The sequence below is a fragment of the Myotis myotis genome, unplaced genomic scaffold, assembly GCF_014108235.1.
Source record: "Myotis myotis isolate mMyoMyo1 unplaced genomic scaffold, mMyoMyo1.p scaffold_m19_p_6, whole genome shotgun sequence".
Taxonomy (NCBI): Eukaryota; Metazoa; Chordata; class Mammalia; order Chiroptera; family Vespertilionidae; genus Myotis; species Myotis myotis.
Window position 1 is genome coordinate 23,600,703 of NW_023416368.1, and position 18,812 is coordinate 23,619,514.

The 18,812-nt window shown below is 42.1% G+C and overlaps 1 protein-coding gene across 3 annotated transcripts in view; it reads right to left on the reverse strand.

Annotated features, from left to right (window-relative positions):
- The window catches only part of STK32A (serine/threonine kinase 32A), a 90,599-nt gene that overhangs the window by 6,810 nt on the left and 64,977 nt on the right, over nt 1-18,812 (reverse strand). For 2 of the 3 annotated variants that reach the window (XM_036315304.1, XM_036315301.1), the window contains exons 7-10: nt 12,919-13,008; nt 6,456-6,553; nt 6,005-6,058; nt 1,354-1,470 (exon numbers count right to left, since the gene is read on the reverse strand). In XM_036315304.1, coding sequence (XP_036171197.1) covers nt 1,354-1,470; nt 6,005-6,058; nt 6,456-6,553; nt 12,919-13,008 — 359 coding nt within the window. The remainder of the gene's footprint in view (nt 1-1,353; nt 1,471-6,004; nt 6,059-6,455; nt 6,554-12,918; nt 13,009-18,812) is intronic. The other variant, XM_036315303.1, reaches the window with a different exon arrangement.

An 18,812-nucleotide genomic window follows, 5' to 3' on the forward strand; every position in this document is an offset into this window, starting at 1 on the left:
GTAACTAAGGTAACTGTTATAGTTCTGGGTTTTATAAACTGGGGTTAAAGATTTTTCCCCCCTTAACCACTCCAGAGCCAACAACGCCACATCAACCCTGTGGTTCTAATGGAAAGTGGCAATTCCACCTGAGAATTGTTCTGGAGGGGATAACCTGGGATCGCCAGGGGAGAAATCTGGGGTGAAGAGGCTGTCTTGAAACTGGAGAAAATTTGCTTATGGGAAATGACTTCCCTGTTCATCTTTACCATAACCAATGGCAATGTCCCTATTCCAAAACAAATGGACTGACCCCAAAGGCAAGAGACACAGGTTTGACTCTTAGGCCCTTTTCCTTGACCTGCCATCACCTGTGCAATTTTCTTTCCTGAATGAAGCCCACCCATCCTCTTGGGGTCCATATTCTTCACACACTATCATTGGACACATACTATTGAGCTCCTGCTACAAATGAGATGAACCCACTGGCCATGTGCTGAGAGGCAGTAGCAATATCAAATTGCTACAAATATTTCTGAATGTTTCTTTCAATTTCTGTACTTGTCATGAACCTGAAGAAACAATTCATGGACTTGAACTAATCAGTGAATCACACTGAATGGTCCTGGTCTAAGGGAGGGAGCTGGAAGAGTTGGGGAGGGGACAGTGGGACTCTAGCATGTGCAAAGGGCCTGTGGTGAGAGACGGATATGTGAGAGTGAGATGGGGGCGGGGAAACAGAAGAGAAAAAGACTAAAGCGGTTTATGTGTAATGGGGGCAAAAGTCCAAAATAAGGCTTGAGAGGTAGTTAGAACTTTTACATCATACAAATTATTTTGATCTTCATTCTAAGAACAATGGGAAGACAACAAAATGTGCTTTGAACAGATCATTATGGGACAGAATGGAGAACAGAATGGAGTGTGTAGAAGTGCACAGGGCAAACCAATGATAAGACTTGACGGCCGTAGGGTTGGGAAGACAGTCATGGAGATGAAGGGAAACGACAGATTCAAAGAATACTTAAAAGGTCAAATTATAGAACTTGGTGATGGATTGGATATGGGGGTGATGAATGATTTCCGGTTTCTGGCTTGCAGAAGTGATTGGATGGAGAGGCCAGTCACTGAGTTGGGAAGCTTGGAGAAAGTCCAGGAAATACAGAGAGACCGAGACCCCATTTCGGGCACGCTGAGTGTGGGGTGGCTTTGGCACATACAGGAGGACATGTGCATTGCCTCATGAAGCCATGCGTCTGAAAGCTGTTGGCTGCAACGCCCACGCTGGAAATGCATGCTGTGTACTAACTCTAACCAGAGCGCCTGCTGCTGTTTTAGTGTTTCTTTTTGTCATGCAATCCTCCTCCTTCTTACCTTTCTAAGAAGTGACACCATTTCCGGTGACCAGGCAGAAGGGTAAGGCACAATAGCCGTCTCAAACATGTGTGCAATTTCCTTGCTGGACGTACTGGAGCGAATATGATACGGTCTCTTAAGGGAGAGAGGAAGGAAACGTCTTCATGTGTACAGGGTAAAAGTGTGAAAAATCACACTTTCAACCAGGAAAATCTCAGTATCATTTTCTTATCCCCTCTAGCTGTTGCCCTGTTGGCATATACACATATGGTCCATCCTGTGTTGCGGTTTTGAAATCTCAGAATTTTTAAAAGTTGGTAATCATTCTGGGTCAAACAAAACATTTCTGTGGGCTAAATCCACCTCTGAGATACTAATTTGGGATAGTTTTATAAGGTAACTTAGAGAGGAATTTTTATAAAACACTGTACATCTTTCATAAAACTCAGTAAGTTGAAATTTTAAACTCTTGTTATTTAGTTTGATTCTAGAGATCCAGAGTTTACCGTACACCTCTCTTCAATTGTTTGAATCATAATGAATACGTTCAGAATAGAAAGTTATCCAGAAGACTTCAACCCTGTCCCAAAAGTCATGCGTCCCTGGTTCTATGAAGTGGGGTGGCAGGTTTTATGATGAGGCAAAAATACTTTTACTCCTGAGAAAACCAGGTTCTTCTATAGTTTTAACTTCGGTGGGGTAAAAAAAAAAAAAAAAGTGGTTTTATTACAGTTTTCATAAATGTCCACACGAGGGCAGCCTTTACCTATAGTAATTCTATTTCATAAAGGAATCCATGCTGGCATTTTCTCTTTTATGTGAACCGGGAGCTACTAAACCCCAGGGGTTTATACTATACTCACATTTTCCCCAGGGGTCCTAGCACCCTAGTAGGTGCTTATTACATGCCTGTTGAATGCTCAAAATTTCCATGTTGGTCTATCCATTAGCAGGACAGCTAAAATGGATATGCACATGTATCAAGGGTCTGCCCTTTCGAGATACTTAGTAAGTACTTGTGGACTGATGAACCAAATTGGAAGAAATGGAGGAGTTTATTTTTCCCTGTTGTAGCTCAGTATTAAAAGGTAATATAATAAGTGTTTGAGCTCTGAAGGCAAAAGAAAGTGAGGACTAAATGGAGCCACTCAATTTGGATTTCAATTCTTTCATCTGTAAAAGGAACCACCTCATGAGATTGTTGGGGAAATTGAATGGCATAATGCATGTAAAGTTCTCAATAGAGTGGCTAGTATATATTAGACACGATATAGGAGAAATATTTTGTGATTACTGACGTGGGGTCAAAAGGTGGATATAATGTGAACAGTGACTCATCCTACAGATGGAGAAAGGCTTAACGCACACGGCATGCCGATGTCCATTCTCAGGGAACCACGAAGTGCTAGGAGTTGACCTCCCAAAAAGATGACTGGCCCACCGTTATTTTTATAGGCAAGGTCTAAACACACCTGTCCCATGTTTTCTTCCCTCAAGATGCAATAAAGGACCAATGCTAATTTTGGTCTCAATAACCATATAATGGAAATAACCCATGCAACCCAATATCAGAAGATGAATACTAGGCACCTTATCACTATTATCAATGTTTACTGACTGCTGACTAGGTGAAGGGCACTGTGGGTCTCTACTGGGATTTATTCTGTGTATACCATTAAGAGTCAGGGCATGTTTGGCATGGTAGGGTCCAGGGTTACATATGTGTGCAGCATCAATATTTTTTCTAATTTCCTTCTTTGACTCATTGCTGCTTCTCAACCTACTGTTTCTTAGCCATCTAAAATTACAAATGATTTGATAAGTGAATAATTAACTGATGAATGCCCCAAGCAACTGGCTTAAGAGTGTTTTCATTTATTGGAAGGCCGTACAACTGATTTTTAATAGTTTTTAAAAAAATCCTCATGGCCTATCAACTTGTTAAAAATAATCAAACTGCCTTTCTCTTCTATGACATTTTTCTAGTTCTAAATTTAAAAATCCATGTTAATTCATTAACTACTAGAATTATATATTTCCTCATTTACCAAATATTTATTGAATGCCTAGTATATTCCAGCACCTCTATTGGGCATTGTGGATGAAGAATAACAATGAGACAGATATAATTTCTATGTTGGTGGAGCTTAACATCTCCCTAGCGAAACCACAAATAGTTATACAGACTGTACACACATGCTTCAGTAAATGTAATTCATGCTATAAAGAAAAATTACAGTGTACATGATAAGATGCATCAAACAATTCTAAGGCAGCATATTAAGAGTGAGAATATAAAGAATGGACGAAAGTGGAAAAGGTAAAAATGTAAATGGGAGAAAGTGATGTTTTATGATTATATAATATTTCCAGAGTACACAGCAAGAATTGTAACTAGGAATGTACACTTAGTGCAAAACTCCGTACGTCCCTATGAAGCTAATGCTTAGGGAAAATACAAAACTGGGAAAGCTATGGGCTTTGCCTTGGCAATGACAGCTGGGAGACAATGCAGGTCAGTAGCTGTGGGACCCGTTCATCAAAGCTGTGATCAAGCTCAGAAACCATGGGGATGTTTTCAAGTACATTTGTAAATGTGGAGACATGATTGTTTGGCACACTCTCTCTGTGGGTGAGTCGTGTTGATAGTCATTATTAAATGCGGTGTTTCATTGCTTCTGATTAGCTCTATTTGGAAACATAATTCCATGCAGCCTGCTTGGTGATCCTTCCCGGGAATGTATGAATTGATCTGTGGAGACTCGTTCCCCCAGCCATTCACTACACACATAGGTACTGAGTTAGAGTTACCACTAAAGTATGTAGGATGCATGCTTCATCTTTAATGAATTTACCATCTCATAATATAGAAGAGAGACAAACATCAACATAGACATACCTGGAAAAATTTATAAGGGCAACATATTTACAAAATGGATTTAATCCTAAAAAATAAAGTGGATTTATATGTTTCGATGTAGAAAGTGCTACATTTTATCTTAAGTGGAAAAAAGTCTCAACAGAAAGACAAATCATATTTTACTTTTGTTAAAACAACAACAATCATGTATCTATGTGTATGTGAAAACAGATTAACCTTATAAAAACAGAAAAGGTTTGGAATTGAGTACGGTGACTGTTAATTCTGAAAGGTGGGACTGGAAGGTCAAAGGAGGGTTGAATTTTTAATTGGGAATATTCTTTGCCTTAGTGGATATGGTTGATTTTACCTTTACTTTTCTGCTTCTCTATATTTTCCAATAATTTTAAATTCAGGTTATAAGAGAAGTGAAGTGCATAAATATTTGGGAGAGACACAGATCACTTCAGCTGGAGACCAGAGAATGCTTCTCTGGAGAAGGGGCCGAGAATGGGTAGGATTTGAATAAGAAAGACCTGGAGGAAGGCCTTCCCCACAGAGACATGTGGGACAGTCTAATGACATGGCTTTCTCAGAAACAACCAATATACATTGAATACAAAGATGCTGAATGGTCCTGCAATTAAGACACATCCTTCACTTTATTCAAATTCAATTTAGCAATTCCCAGTACTGTGAGAGTGATTCTTTAAGAAGGCCAGGGTTTACCTTGGCAAATATCTTTATAGGCAAAGGAACATGAGGTGAAGGAAGGAAGGAAGGAAGGAAGGAAGGAAGGAAGGAAGGAAGGAAGGAAGGAAGGAAGGAAAGGAAGGAAAGGAAGGAAGGAGGGAGGGAGGGAGGGAGGAAAGGAAGGAAGGAAGAAAGGAAGGAATAAAAAAGCCCAAGATGCCTCAGAGAGGAGGACATCCAAAGAGGCCAAAGTGAATTTATCAAGAGCTGGGGTCTTTCAAGTTGAAGCAAAATCTGAAAAGTTAACCTGGTTCCATGGGGCAGAGAATGCCAAGCCAGGAGAAGACATCTGAAGGTTGTTTGTGTTTGTTGGGTGGGGTAAGTCCTGTGAAGGGTGTGTGTGGGTGTATGTGTGTGTGAGTGTGTGTGTGAGTGTGAATGTGTGTGTGAGTGTGTGCATGTGTGTGTGTGAGTGTGAATGTGTGTGACTATGTGAAGCTTTGGAAGCAGCAGCGTTTTTTCTCGTTGAAGGTCACACCTGTGCTTAGAAAAAATAAACTGCACCCCTGCGTTCACTGCAGCATATTCACAAAAGCCAAGATATGGAAACTACCTAAGTGTCTATCAACAGAAGAATGGATGCAGGTGTGTATAGACATACAGGGTTGGGCAAAAGTAGGTTTACAGTTGTTCTTATGGAAAATAATACAATAATAAAATACAAGAATACACTGTACATTGTATAACATTGAAATATGCTTAGAGAGTAGAACTTAAACGTCTCTTTCTCATATATATGTGTGTATATATATATATACAGCAACCTAATAATAACTTTTCTTCACCTTTCTAAAGCAGAAAAAAGAACCTGACAATACTGATACATCAGATAGATAACAGGGAACTACCATTGAGGTAAAAAATAACATATGGGAGGAAGAAAAAAATATTTTCTTAGAAAAATTCTTCATAGGCCTTTTCTTAGTTTAAGAAATATTTCTTTTAGAAGGAAGCTACTGTAATTTGCCACTGAACCCAGAACCTAGGAACTGAATGACAGACAGGAATCCAACAAGACAGGGCATGAATCGTGTTGAATTAATAATTCACACTCACCTTGGGGAAGTGTGTCTGCATTAGACTTTTGTACCGTGACTGCAAAATGCTTTTCTTTAAACAAAACAAACATATTTGTACAAGACATTTAGTGGGTCATATGGATTTCTCCTCCCTGGGAGTTTATAATCTCAACATTGTTCATTGATTTCTTTATTTTCATGTTTTTATTTATTAAACAGATGGGGTGACATTGGTCTATGTTACAAGATCTGTATATTGCACCGTGTGCCCACCACCCATGCTTTGAGGTGAACCCCCATGCTCGGTCCCCATAGACGGGAGAATGAATGAATACAGAAACCCCAAGGGTTGCTGACAGCTTCACATGGCATAGCCATTTTCACCTCTCAAACAAACTGCTGGGTTTTTATCGCACACAAAAATCCATCTTTTCCATCTAAAAATGGAAATAGCTGGAAGAGGGCAAAGAAATGCAGTTCTACTGTACCCGGCCTCTCAGAAGCTCGTAGGCTGTCACTCCCAGGGACCACCAGTCCACAGCAAAGGAATAGCCGGCTTCTCTCCTCGAGCTGAACATCTCGGGTGCTGAAAACACAGGAAAGTTAGGTCTGTTCTACTCCCCGAGACACTCACAAATCCACTTTCCCAACGGGGCCCCCCAAAGGTGAGACACCAGGGTAGAAGGGAGATGAGCTTGTACAGATGTCTCTCATCCATGGCTTGATTGCTCACAGCAGGCAGCATTTCTAATTTTCTGGTCTCTCTCAGGAGCCTCATTCATCAACCAACACAACAGGGAGCCTCAGGCCTTCGTGGACACATTCTTCTCTTATTTAGAACATGCAAGTAAGAAAAATTAGATCCCATCAGGCCTCAAATGTGTGGCTGCCCCTGAAACCAAGAAGGCGGAGATGACGTGTGTTGTCTTGACTTGGCAGGTTTGGACTAAAGGGCTGCAATGTGTTGGCTCTCCATCTCCGTCATCTTGAAGAGGCAAGGGCAGCATTTGCACCTTGCTCTTGGGGGTGAAGGAGGGAGGGAAGAGGGAGTGGACAGTCTGAGAGATATAATGTTTTATATAAAATGTGAGCCACTTACACTTTGTAACATCGCTCTGTGAATGGACTGCAGTGCAAGGCAGAGCTACAGTTTATTCTAAGGCCCCAGTGCCCATTCTCTAAGCACTTTGACACAAGGTGAACCTTCTACATTCTACATACTGTTCCAAGAATAGCTCTAACTCCTAAGGGGTGGAGTAGAGAGAATGGAACACAAAGCAAAGGAAGGTATCTCATCTGCTTGCTCACCACTACATTCCTAGTGCCCAGTATTGAGCCTGGCATTTAAAGTCACTCAAGACACATTGAATGAGTGAATGCTGCTGGATCAATTAATCAAGCAATGGTTGCAATTATTAGCCCTGGAGTTGTGCTGAGTTCAAAACTTGCCTTCATTGCTTATTGTCTGTTGGCTGAGCTTGAGAATCCTCACCAGCCAAGTCAGAATAAGAGGGCAATCTTTCTGGAGGTGAGAAATTAAACGATGTAGTGCATGCCCAAATCTCAGCTCAGTGTTTGGCACCTAGAAAGTGCTCACAAAATTAAGTGCTCTTCTTGCCCTGGCCGGGTGGCTCAATTGCTTGGAGCATCATCTCATACACCAAAAGGCTGTGGGTTTGATTACCAGTCAGGGCACACACCTAGGTTGTGGGTTTGATCCCAAGTTAGGCTCATAAGGGAAGCGACAGATTGATGTTTCTCTCTCATATCCATGTTTCTCTCTTCTCTCTCTCTCTCCCCCTCCCTCCAAAAACCTCCCCTCTCATCCCTTCCCTCTCTCTAAAATCAATAAACATATCCTACAGTGAGGATTTTTAAAAAAATTAGGCACTCTTTTAGAGAGGCAAACATTTTATAATACTGGGAATTTTACCTAACCAAGAGCTACACACACTGGACCCTTCTCTGTAGTGAGCTGCTGAGTCTGGACAAAAAATATTGTTGGGTTGTGGGCCTGACTTGCCCTGCCCAGTGCCCGCAGTTCTGAGTACAATCTTATGGGCAGCATGCACTTAGAGGTAGAATGCTGACCTCCCAGGACTGAGCCTGACTGCACGAGCCCGCCATAGCAGGACTGCGCAGGCCTCCTTCCCACGGGATTCACGGTTCATGCATCACTGCATCCTTTCTATAAGTCACAGTCCCTGTGCGATTTGGGAGGTAATGGCCCTGACCCCATGGTACCCCCCAGACTGGATGGAATGGCCTATAGTTCTGCTTTCCTTTCTCAGTATCTCACAACAAGTCATCTCAGATAGTCCCCAGGGTGACTGACATCTCCCTTAGAGAAGCTGCAGAGGACTTTGAGGGATAAATAGACCATCGTGCTAAGAAAATACCCATCAGAATGGCATTACTCGATAAAAGCTGTGAATCCTGTCATCTTGGATCATCCTTGGAGTTTATATGAGCATTTTTTTTTCTGCTTATTCTGTTTTCCAGCATGAGGACATTTGGATATGTGTTCATTTATTCAACAAATATTCACGGTGTGCTAGGCATTGAAGAATTTTGGTAGAACATGAAGAAAAACACATCAGGCCAACATGTAAAAGCACAATGGATGGGCAAGGCTTTGAGCCCTCAAAGAGCTGAAAAGCCAGACAAAGAGATAACGAGGGGCTCTTGTCAACCCTGCCAGAGGATCCCCTGTCCCCGAGAGGGTACACACAGAGGTGGAGAGGGACACAACTTCCCTCAAACAGGCACTGGGTGCTTTGTTTGGTTTTTAAAGTATTTCAACCTACATTCAGAAAAGGAATTAAAACATAAAAGAGCAACTTAACAAGTAGTTAAAAGAAAATAGCCAGGGGACCATTACACAGGTCACAAAATAGAATATTGACCCCACCTTCATTCCTGTCCTGTTGGCAACCCTGGAAGTAACCACTTTCTTGGATTTATGTTAGTAATTTTGATCCCTTTTTACATAGATTTACTACCTTTACATGCATTTCTAAGCAATACTTCAGTTTTGACTATATGTTACATACACACACACACACACACACACATACAAGTGTGGGCAAAAGTAGGTCTACAGTTGCGAGTACACTAAACACAAGAGCTTATTCTTGTATTATTACTTATTAATTATTGCATTATTTATTTGTATTATAACTATAAACATACTTTTGCCCTCCCCTGTCTATATAACATAAGTATATGTGTGTGTATATATAGCATGTATGTGTACATAACATATATGTAGGTGTGTATATACATCTCATATATGTTAAATCCCACTCCTTGCTTTCTTTGGTGTCTTGCTTTACTTGCTCAAGATTACATGTTATCAAAATTGCTGCACATGGCTTCAGTTTGCTCACAGTTTGCTCGCATACAGTAATTTACCTGCCTATTCTATAGTTGATAACTATTTGGATTATTTTCAATTTGGGAGCATTGTGAACAACCCTTTCATGACTCTCCTGCACATGGAAGATTTCTGTAAGTACATTCCATTCCTGCAAGGAGAGCTGCTGGGCACGGAGTGTGTGTCTTCACATGCACCACATCACATGGAACTCCTTACCAAAGTGGTTGTGCCAATTAACACGATGACCCGCAAGGCATAAGGCTTCCTTTAGTCAAGCTCCTTATCCACACTTGGTATTAACTAAGCTTTTGAGTTTTGCCGATCTTGTGAGTGCCTAATTATCTTTCATTGTGGTTGAGATGGACATTCTCCTGATTACTAATGAGCTTGGCCATATTTTAATGTGTTCATTAGCTATTTGGATTTCCATCCTTTGTTTTTCAGATTTTAAACCAACCGGAGAGTAGATTCTGATGTCAGACCCTGAGGGCTGTAGCTATACCTCCTCTTGGGCAGAGCTTAACTTCTCAGTCTGCAAGTCTCAAGTGGGAACAACAGCAGTACCTGCCTCATTTAGTTTAAATGACATGATACACATACTTAGAGCAATGTTGGTCATGTAGGAAGAGCTCAGTAACTGTGAGCCATTACACCTCCATTGCCATCAATGTTCGAGACGTATTTAGACTTGGGTTTAACCTGGTGCTCCACCAGTCCTTGCTGTGTGATTATGACCAGGTCAGTTTCTCTCTAGGCCTGATTTTTTTTTTTTTTTTTTGTAAATCTGTGAAATCAGAATAATGGTGAAACCTATTCTATAGGGTTGCTTTGAGAATTTAATGACACAAAATGTTAAAAACTTAGCAAACTGCATGGGCCATAATAAATGCTCAGTTTATGATGCCTGTTATTATTGTGATTACATTATACAGTGAAAATTTAGGCTACAGAAATTCAGTATAATCCGACTGTAAAAAGGGATGTCTTTGCGTGCACATAGACAGAAGATCTGGAAGGAAACCATACGTGTCTGTAAGCAGAGGGATTAATGTCCACTCTGCTTATCTGCAAGGTACAGGGTTTCCATAGTGAATTTGTCTGTTTGTTTTTGGAGGGGAGAATGTTTTAATTTAAGCTCTAAGTGACCTGGATTATAGTTGCCCAGACCTAGGAGTAGGGAGAAGGAAAGATTGGAGTGATGGGAGAAAGCATGGACTTAGAAGATTATGAGTGAAAAGTGGTTAAGAACTGGCAGACTGCTTATCTTCTCATTTCCAGAGCCAAGGAATTGCTTCATTATATGCTCTGCATCTCATATTAATAGCTGTTGTATACTCCTATAATCTTCATTCAGTATTGAATCCAAGTTTTTTTTCTTTTCAGATATATTTTTTCTGGTTAATTGCTAATTAGTATCCTATAGGAGTGCTACAAAATGAGTGCTGGTGAGGGTTAGAGGTAGATTTTGCCAAGTTTTGGTAACAAGTTATTTTTGTAAAGAAAGATGATTTCCACCCATAATACTTCTTAAGAGAGACTCCCATCCAAAAATCAAAGCCAAGGGCAACTTCTGGACAGAGAAACAAGAAGCCATTCTAACAGTTTGGCCTACTTAAATTGGCTTACAACCATTTAAGAACCACAAATAACATTAACAATTTTTCTCTTTCAGGAAGAAACTTGATTGTCTAAAGTCAGACAGAGCTTGATTTAATCTAGGCCATTTTCAATTACTAGCCACGTGATCTTGGGCAAATCACTTAGCTTCTTGTTTTCCTCATTGTAAAATGCGGATAATTATAACCTGTCGTATACGATTGTTGAGGAAAAAAAGTGAATGAGTAAATGAATGCAAAACATTTAGCACATCATCTGGCCCACAGAAGGCTTTCCGTAAATATTAGTAATTGTTAATTACGAGTGTGAAGATGGAGAGGCACAGAGAACCTTGTCCAGATTCCAATTTCTAAGCTCCATGTGGTGAAAAGACTAGACATGCCAATTTTAAGGAGAATTAAATTATATGGATCTTGTATTGAAAATTACTGGGGAGAGAAAATAAAGGTGGCCTCCCTTTCCTCCTCTCACCATGGCAACTAGGCCTAGAAACCCCAGATGCACATTGTCTGGTTTGGCTCCAAGAAAATAGTCCTTGATATGGAAGGAAACCCAGGTAACCTGCAGAATTAAACTCATCAGACCAGCAGGCATGGATAGTCCTTTAAATCATTTGAGTACCATGGGTTTTAGGCAGAAAATAGGCTGAATTATATGTGTCCATGACTTCAGAAATGACAAAATAGATTTATTCCCTCCACTGATAATTGGAAGCCAGAACATTTGCGGTTGTTCAAATATCGGGTAAAATGAAGCTCATTTCCCGCCATAGATTTCTTTCTCTTAGAAAGTGATGCAGTCCTGCACGTGGGGGTTCTCTCTCCCTTTCTCTCTTCAGTTGCATGAGGAAAAGAATGAAATATGAAAAGAAAGTGGCATTGTCCTTGCCCTTGATTTCACATACAGATATCTGGCCTGTGAATTCCTCCGACCACCTCTAGCCAGTACAATTCATTCCACCCCCGACTTAATTTAATGCCACCAGTTTAACCAGTGACATCATCCACTGTAATCATCACAACTAATTAGGGTAAAAGCATGTTGTTTTAATTTTTTTCTCATCTGTTCACTCTGGGTAAATTTTAAATATTCAGGTAAAACCAAGTTCTTCATCTTTTAAAAAGGAGAACTCATGGTATTGTGATAAAGTAAAAATAAAAATTATAACTGTAAGGCACTCTAAACTTTACAGCCCCCTGCATGTAATGCTGTATCATGTAAATAGTGGTTATAATAACACTCATCACTTATTAGCATCCTACTTATGTCTGCGTCTGCTTCTCTGATTGCTTCTATGTTTAAACTCCTCCCACCAGAAAGTAAGCTCCATGGGCTGGAGACTTGGTCTGTGTTGCTCACTCCAGGGTCCCCAGCTCCTGATACAGCACCACGCACCCAGAGCAGTGGTTCTCAACCTTCCGAATGCCGCGACCCTTTAATACAGTTCCTCGTGTTGTGGTGACCCCCCATTTCATGGTTACAAATGGAACATAATGAAAGCTTAGTGATTAATCACAAAAACAATATGTAATTATATATGTGTTTTCCGATGGTCTTAGGCGACCCCTGTGAAAGGGTCATTCGACCCCCAAAGGGGTTGCGACCCACAGGTTGAGAACCGCTGACCCAGAGGCAATTAGTAGGCATTTACTGAATTGATATTCTTCATTAGGGAGTGGGCAGATGCCATCCTAAATAACTCTGTAAAATAGTGTTTTCCAAAGGTGATAAGTGGCCCTCCTGAATCAACCTCCGATGGGGTGCTTCCTAAATGGAGAACCCCGAGGCTCACCCGAGACCCATGAAATCAGAAGCTCCCCAGGTAGTCGGGAGGGGGGCTTGTCATTTCCAGCTGCAAGTCCCTACAGGTGATGGGGGCGTAATAAATGGTCTCTACAGGAATGGAAAACAAATGCCTTGCTCTGAGTCCAGACAGCTGCCCCCGAAGCCCATACCCATGTAAGGCTTGGTGCCAGCCATGGTGGTGATCTGCGACTCCCTGGGCAGCATGGCGGCGATGTTGAAGTCCGTGATGTGCACGTGCCCTGGAGGGAGAGAAGGACCACAGAGAACGTTAGGTCCATTCAACCCAGTGGCACACCCATGCTTCTAACTGGAAGCTTCATCTGTAAATTCTTCTGTGCTTTGGGTACCAGCAGTAAAAGCTCAATCATTCTGTCCTCAAATCAGTATGTTCTTCAATCAGCAAACCCTCTAGCAAACTGGGAGCCAGAACATGGTCCCCAAAGATGAGTATCTGACTGTAAGTCTGCAGTTCAGCTTCAGAAAGTGTTAACTTGGGGGAAGAAGGGGAGGGTACGAGCGCATGCTCTCATAATTCTACTTGGGCAATTTGTGTTCACAACATTTTAAGTTGGTTTAACCTGTGAGTATCAACAGGGAACCAAGAGCTATGCAAAATATCAAATTGCCAATGGTCTCTTATGGGATCTTTTTTAAGAGAGAAACATTGTTACTATAAAGCACATATGAATGGAAATCCAGCAGGTCTTTGAATAGGGCTGCTTTGTTCAAGGTTGTTTTGTTATAAGATTGATTCCCAGTGTGGAGTTTGCATGCTCTCCCCATGTCTGCATCCCAAAGATGTGCACATGAGGTGAATTGGTATGTCTACATTGTCCCAGCATGAGAGTGTGTGTGTGTGTGAGAGTGGCCCTGTGATGGAGGGGCGTCCTGTACAGGGTTGGTCCCCACCTTGTCCTTGAGCTGCCTGGACAGGTTCTGGCCACTCAGGTCCCTAAACTGAAATAAGTGTGTTGAAAAGTCATTCTCTTATTTTTATTCATCTTTTATATATATATATAGCTCACCTTTACTTCAGTGTTTAATATTACAAGTGTTTGGGTCTTTATTTAAAAATTTGGTGATGCTTTTAAAAAAATATATATTTTATTGATTTTTTTACAGGGAGGAAGGGAGAGGGGGAGGGATAGAGAGTTAGAAAAATCAACGAGAGAGAAACATTGATCAGCTGCGTCCTGCACACCTCCTACTGGGATGTGCCCACAACCAAGGTACATGCCCTTGACCGGAATTGAACTTGGGACCTTTCAGTCCCCAGGCTGATGCTCTGTCCACTGAGCCAAACCGGTTAGGCTTGGTGATGCTTTTGTGGCCAGAACTTGCTATAGGAACTTAACTCTTCTTGATGTCAATTAGCCGATGGGAAAACTGGGTTCCTTATACATCATTTTGCTTAAAGTCACAGTTTCCAAGAATCTCCTGATGACATAGGACTTAGTATATCTATTTCTTTGCTAGGAAAGAACCCCTTTTCATCCTTGTTTTTTTTTTTTTTTTTTAAACAACATTAGTAGTTGTTGTTGTTGTTTTTTTTTTCTTTTTGTCTGTTAAGTCAGAATGCCCCCTAATGGTGTTCAACAAAATAACTCACCACGGGGAAGCAGGGGAAACAGTTAAGCTTTATTTACAAAGAGGTTGTAGAAAGACTTTTAGACTGGGACCCAGGAGACTTGCGTCCTACCTTGACCTCTGCCCCTAACACATTGTGACTTTAAGTCCCATTCCTGTATTGAACCTGAGTTTCCCTTCATAAAGAATGGAGTGGGTGGACTAGCTGATCGCCTGGGTCTCTCTCAGCTCTCACATTCGTGCCGTTGCTGTGAGGGTCTAACACTTAAATCCAGCAGGGAGCACATCTGTGAAGTGCATTGGAGTCTTTGCACTGACAGTGAGAAGGAAGAAAGGGGCAGCCCCAGGAGCTCGGGCAGATAAGCTCGTTATGTTAGCTGTTGGCATGAAAGTCATAGGCTGTCAGAGGATCTGGAGGTGTTGGCATTTCCATTTCCGTGCTTCCATGGTTCCAATGAGCTGTGGCTGTAATTGGAGGGGATGCCATCTGACTCTTCATCCAGGTCTCTCAGTCCATACGCCTCCTGTCAAACTTGACTATCTACTCTTTGATGGCATCCAGCCTGCTGCTAAAGATAAATGTCACTGCCTTTATGGCCAAGGTTTGTTTTATGCCCACAGTGTTTGCGTTTGCTTATGTGATTCCATTGTAAGACAAAGTAGCACTCATCCAGCTACAAGTAAGGTTTTCTGGCATGAGCGGTACTAGTGGTGACTTCGACAGCTCACCCTGTCATAGTGTAGGTGGTCTCAGTTTGTTCTCTCTGTTTCCCTAGGGGCCATGCTCAGGGCACCGCATCAGTGGTTCACAAGGTTTGAGACGCTGTGGCTGAGAGCCTGTTCTCTGGGGTCAGACTATTTGGCTTTAAGTCCAGGTTCTATCACTAACAGGCTGTGTTATCTTAGCAAGGTGGCTGATCTCTCTGTGAAGGTGGGATGGTAATAATAGTCTTCCCATGAGGTTGTTGGGAAGATCAAATGAAATCATGACTGTGGGAGACAGCTCAGCATTTGGTAGGAAGTGTTCAACTGTTGTTGTTTGTCATGATCGGAAACTCCAGAGTTACATAAAGTACTGTGTGTGTGTGTGTGTGGTGTGTGTGGTGTGTGTGTGTGTGGTGTGTGGTGTGTGTGTGGTGTGTGGTGTGTGTGTGGTGTGTGGTGTGTGTGTGTGTGTGGTGTGTGTGTGGTGTGTGGTGTGTGGTGTGTGTGTGGTGTGTGGTGTGTGTGTGGTGTGTGGTGTGTGGTGTGTGTGTGTGGTGTGTAGTGTGTGTGTGGTGTGTGTGTGGTGTGTGTGTGTGGTGTGTGGTGTGTGTGTGGTGTGTGTGTGTGTGTGGTGTGTGTGGTGTGTGTGTGTGTGTGGTGTGTGGTGTGTGTGTGTGGTGTGTGTGTGGTGTGTGGTGTGTGTGTGGTGTGTGTGTGGTGTGTGTGTGTGTGTGTGGTGTGTGTGTGTGTGTGTGTGTGTGTGTGTGGTGTGTGGTGTGTGTGTGTGTGTGTGTGTGTGTGTGTGTGTGTGGGTGTGTGTGTGTGGGTGTGTGTGTGTGGTGTGTGTGTGTGTGGTGTGTGTGTGTGTGTGTGTGTGGGGTGTGTGGTGTGTGTGTGGGGTGTGTGTGTGTGGTGTGTGTGTGTGGTGTGTGGTGTGTGTGTGGTGTGGTGTGGTGTGTGTGTGTGGTGTGTGTGTGTGGGGGGGTGTGGTGTGTGGTGTGTGTGTGTGTGGTGTGTGGTGTGTGTGTGTGGGGGTGTGGTGTGTGGTGTGTGTGTGTGGTGTGTGTGTGTGTGGTGTGTGTGTGGTGTGTGTGTGGTGTGTGTGTGTGGTGTGTGTGTGTGTGTGGTGTGTGGTGTGTGTGTGGTGTGTGTGTGGTGTGTGTGTGTGGTGTGTGGTGTGTGTGTGGTGTGTGTGTGTGGTGTGTGTGTGTGGTGTGTGTGTGGTGTGTGTGTGTGTGTGTGTGTGTGTGGTGTGTGTGTGGTGTGGTGTGGTGTGTGTGTGTGGTGTGTGTGTGTGGTGTGTGTGTGTGGGGGTGTGGTGTGGTGTGTGGTGTGTGTGTGTGGGGGGGTGTGGTGTGTGGTGTGTGTGTGTGTGGTGTGTGTGTGTGGTGTGTGGTGTGTGTGTGGTGTGGTGTGTGTGTGTGGTGTGTGTGTGTGTGGGGGTGTGGTGTGTGGTGTGTGTGTGTGTGGTGTGTGGTGTGTGTGTGTGGGGGTGTGGTGTGTGGTGTGTGTGTGTGTGTGTGTGTATGTGGTGTGTGTGTGTGTGTGTGTGTGTGTGTGTGTGTGTGTGTATGATGTCCACTTGATTTTAAGCACATTTGGGGGATCTTCAAGGGAGGAGCTATTAAGATAGCAAGCCTAGTTCTTTTTCACACCCACAGACTAAGTTTTTGCCTTTCACTGTTGCCCAGGACTAGGATGATATTAAGAAACCTACATTATAGATGATGCCATAATTTTATTTTGTCGGATATACCAGGCAGACAGTATTGTTCTTCCCGACACAGCATTTATTTCCCAAATAACTTAAAAGCACAAGAATTGTAGACACTAGGAAATTGATGAAATTGGATGGGGTGCTTAAATTGGCAGGATATGAAAAAATATATATCAGGACAACTGGTTAGAGGCCATCCAATGTCTAATGCCCTCTCGGGCTCTGAACCAGTGAGTGAGACATTGGGGAAGAACAGCAGCTGGTATCCTCTAAATTAAAACATATTTAAAGGCAAATTCTGATGTGCAGGGAATGTTTATTCACACCATGGAAAGATTTTCCACTTTATGAAAGGATTTTGCTCCTTTAAATATCAATCTTTTCTGATGATTATAAACCAAGATGAATCAGTGAGAATAAAATAACGTTTCTGCTTGGTGCTGAATGAATATATATAAGCGATGCGGTATCATACACAGCTCACTTAGAGGAAGGGGCATAGGAGGCAGATCAGAAATAGGCAATTTCCTTCCCAGTTGCTAAAATCCCCGGGTAAGAGGTGCATGTGATGGCCTGTCTGGGGAAAAATGTACATGTGGACAGACAGGATAAATGAAACATGGAAAATCATACCAGAAGACCCTCCAAAAGGCAGACATTGATTTGTAGTTCAGTTGGTTCTCCCAAGAGCAACTCTACATGCTGAGTGAAGGGTGGGGGATTACTAGGAATTGGTTTATTTAAAAGTGGTTAATTATAGTCCCTGGGAAATGCCTGAAAGCCTTAGTTTTTCAGAATCTGAATAAATACAATGTAAATAACCTTAAAAATATTCCCCAGAAAGGGATCCCAAAACAATGTTTAGAGAAGAGCACTCAATATTGTTTGCTTTTATCCATTTACATATCTAATCCTTAAGCAATATTTCTGTTATTAACTGCAAAGATTCTCAAATGGAGTTCAGAATGAAATATAATACAGAAATCCCTATATTAATTTATTATCCAAACCCAAAACCTTGAAAGAGAAAAGGGGTCATTGTAAATATATACTAGATAACAGGTGTAGTTGGGACCGTCCCCGAGGCTGACTGGGATGACTGGGATGTCCCTAAGCAACTGAACGCTGCCCTGCCAAGAATACGATGCCCTGGGGAAGGAAATTTACTTCATCTTTTTTATGTTGCTATGTCTCTGTATCGGATAGTCAGTGAACACTGAATACTTACCTGAAAAGTGGGTTTAGCTCCCTGCATACACGAAGGAAAGCAGGATGGGCCATTGACAGTGTAGTTACCTGAGAATTAGGGTTCAACAGTATTGTTTAAATATAAGATCTAGCCTCAGCTGGTTTGGCTCAATGGATAGAGCATCAGCCTGCAGACTGAAGGGTCCCAGGTTTGATTCCAGTCAAGGACACATGCCCATGTTGAGAGCTCGATCCCCAGTGCGGGTGTGCAGGGTCAATGATTCTCTCTCATCATTGATGTTTCTATCTCTCTCTCCCTCTCCCTTCCCCTCTGAAATTAATTTTTAAAAAAGTAGACCCCCCCCACCCCCGCACAAGACCTAACAAATAGACACATGGCCTCTTGGGTATATCCCTTCTGGAATAAAAATAATTCTTTAGTAAAGACAGGTAAGTGCCCAGTGTTCACTGACCATCTGACAGAGATACAGCAACATAAAATAAGATGAAGTAGTCGACATTTCCTTCCTAGGGGAGAAAGCCCCTGCTACCTCATGGAGTCATACTAACATTTAACCTTTATCGAGTGATTTCCTTCTGGTAGATATTGCAATCAAGCACTTTATAAATGGTATGTCAGTCTGTTTTTACAATGAGCCTAAGAAATAAATATATATCTTTTTATCCCTGGAGAAACTAAGGTAGCAAAGAAAGTTTAGGCAACCTGTTGACCCTCTCTGTGCAAGTGAGTGGGTGAATTGTTGTTATTTTATTAAATTTATCAGGGTGACATCGATGAATAAAATGATATAGGTTTCAAGTGTACAATGCTATAATACATCATCT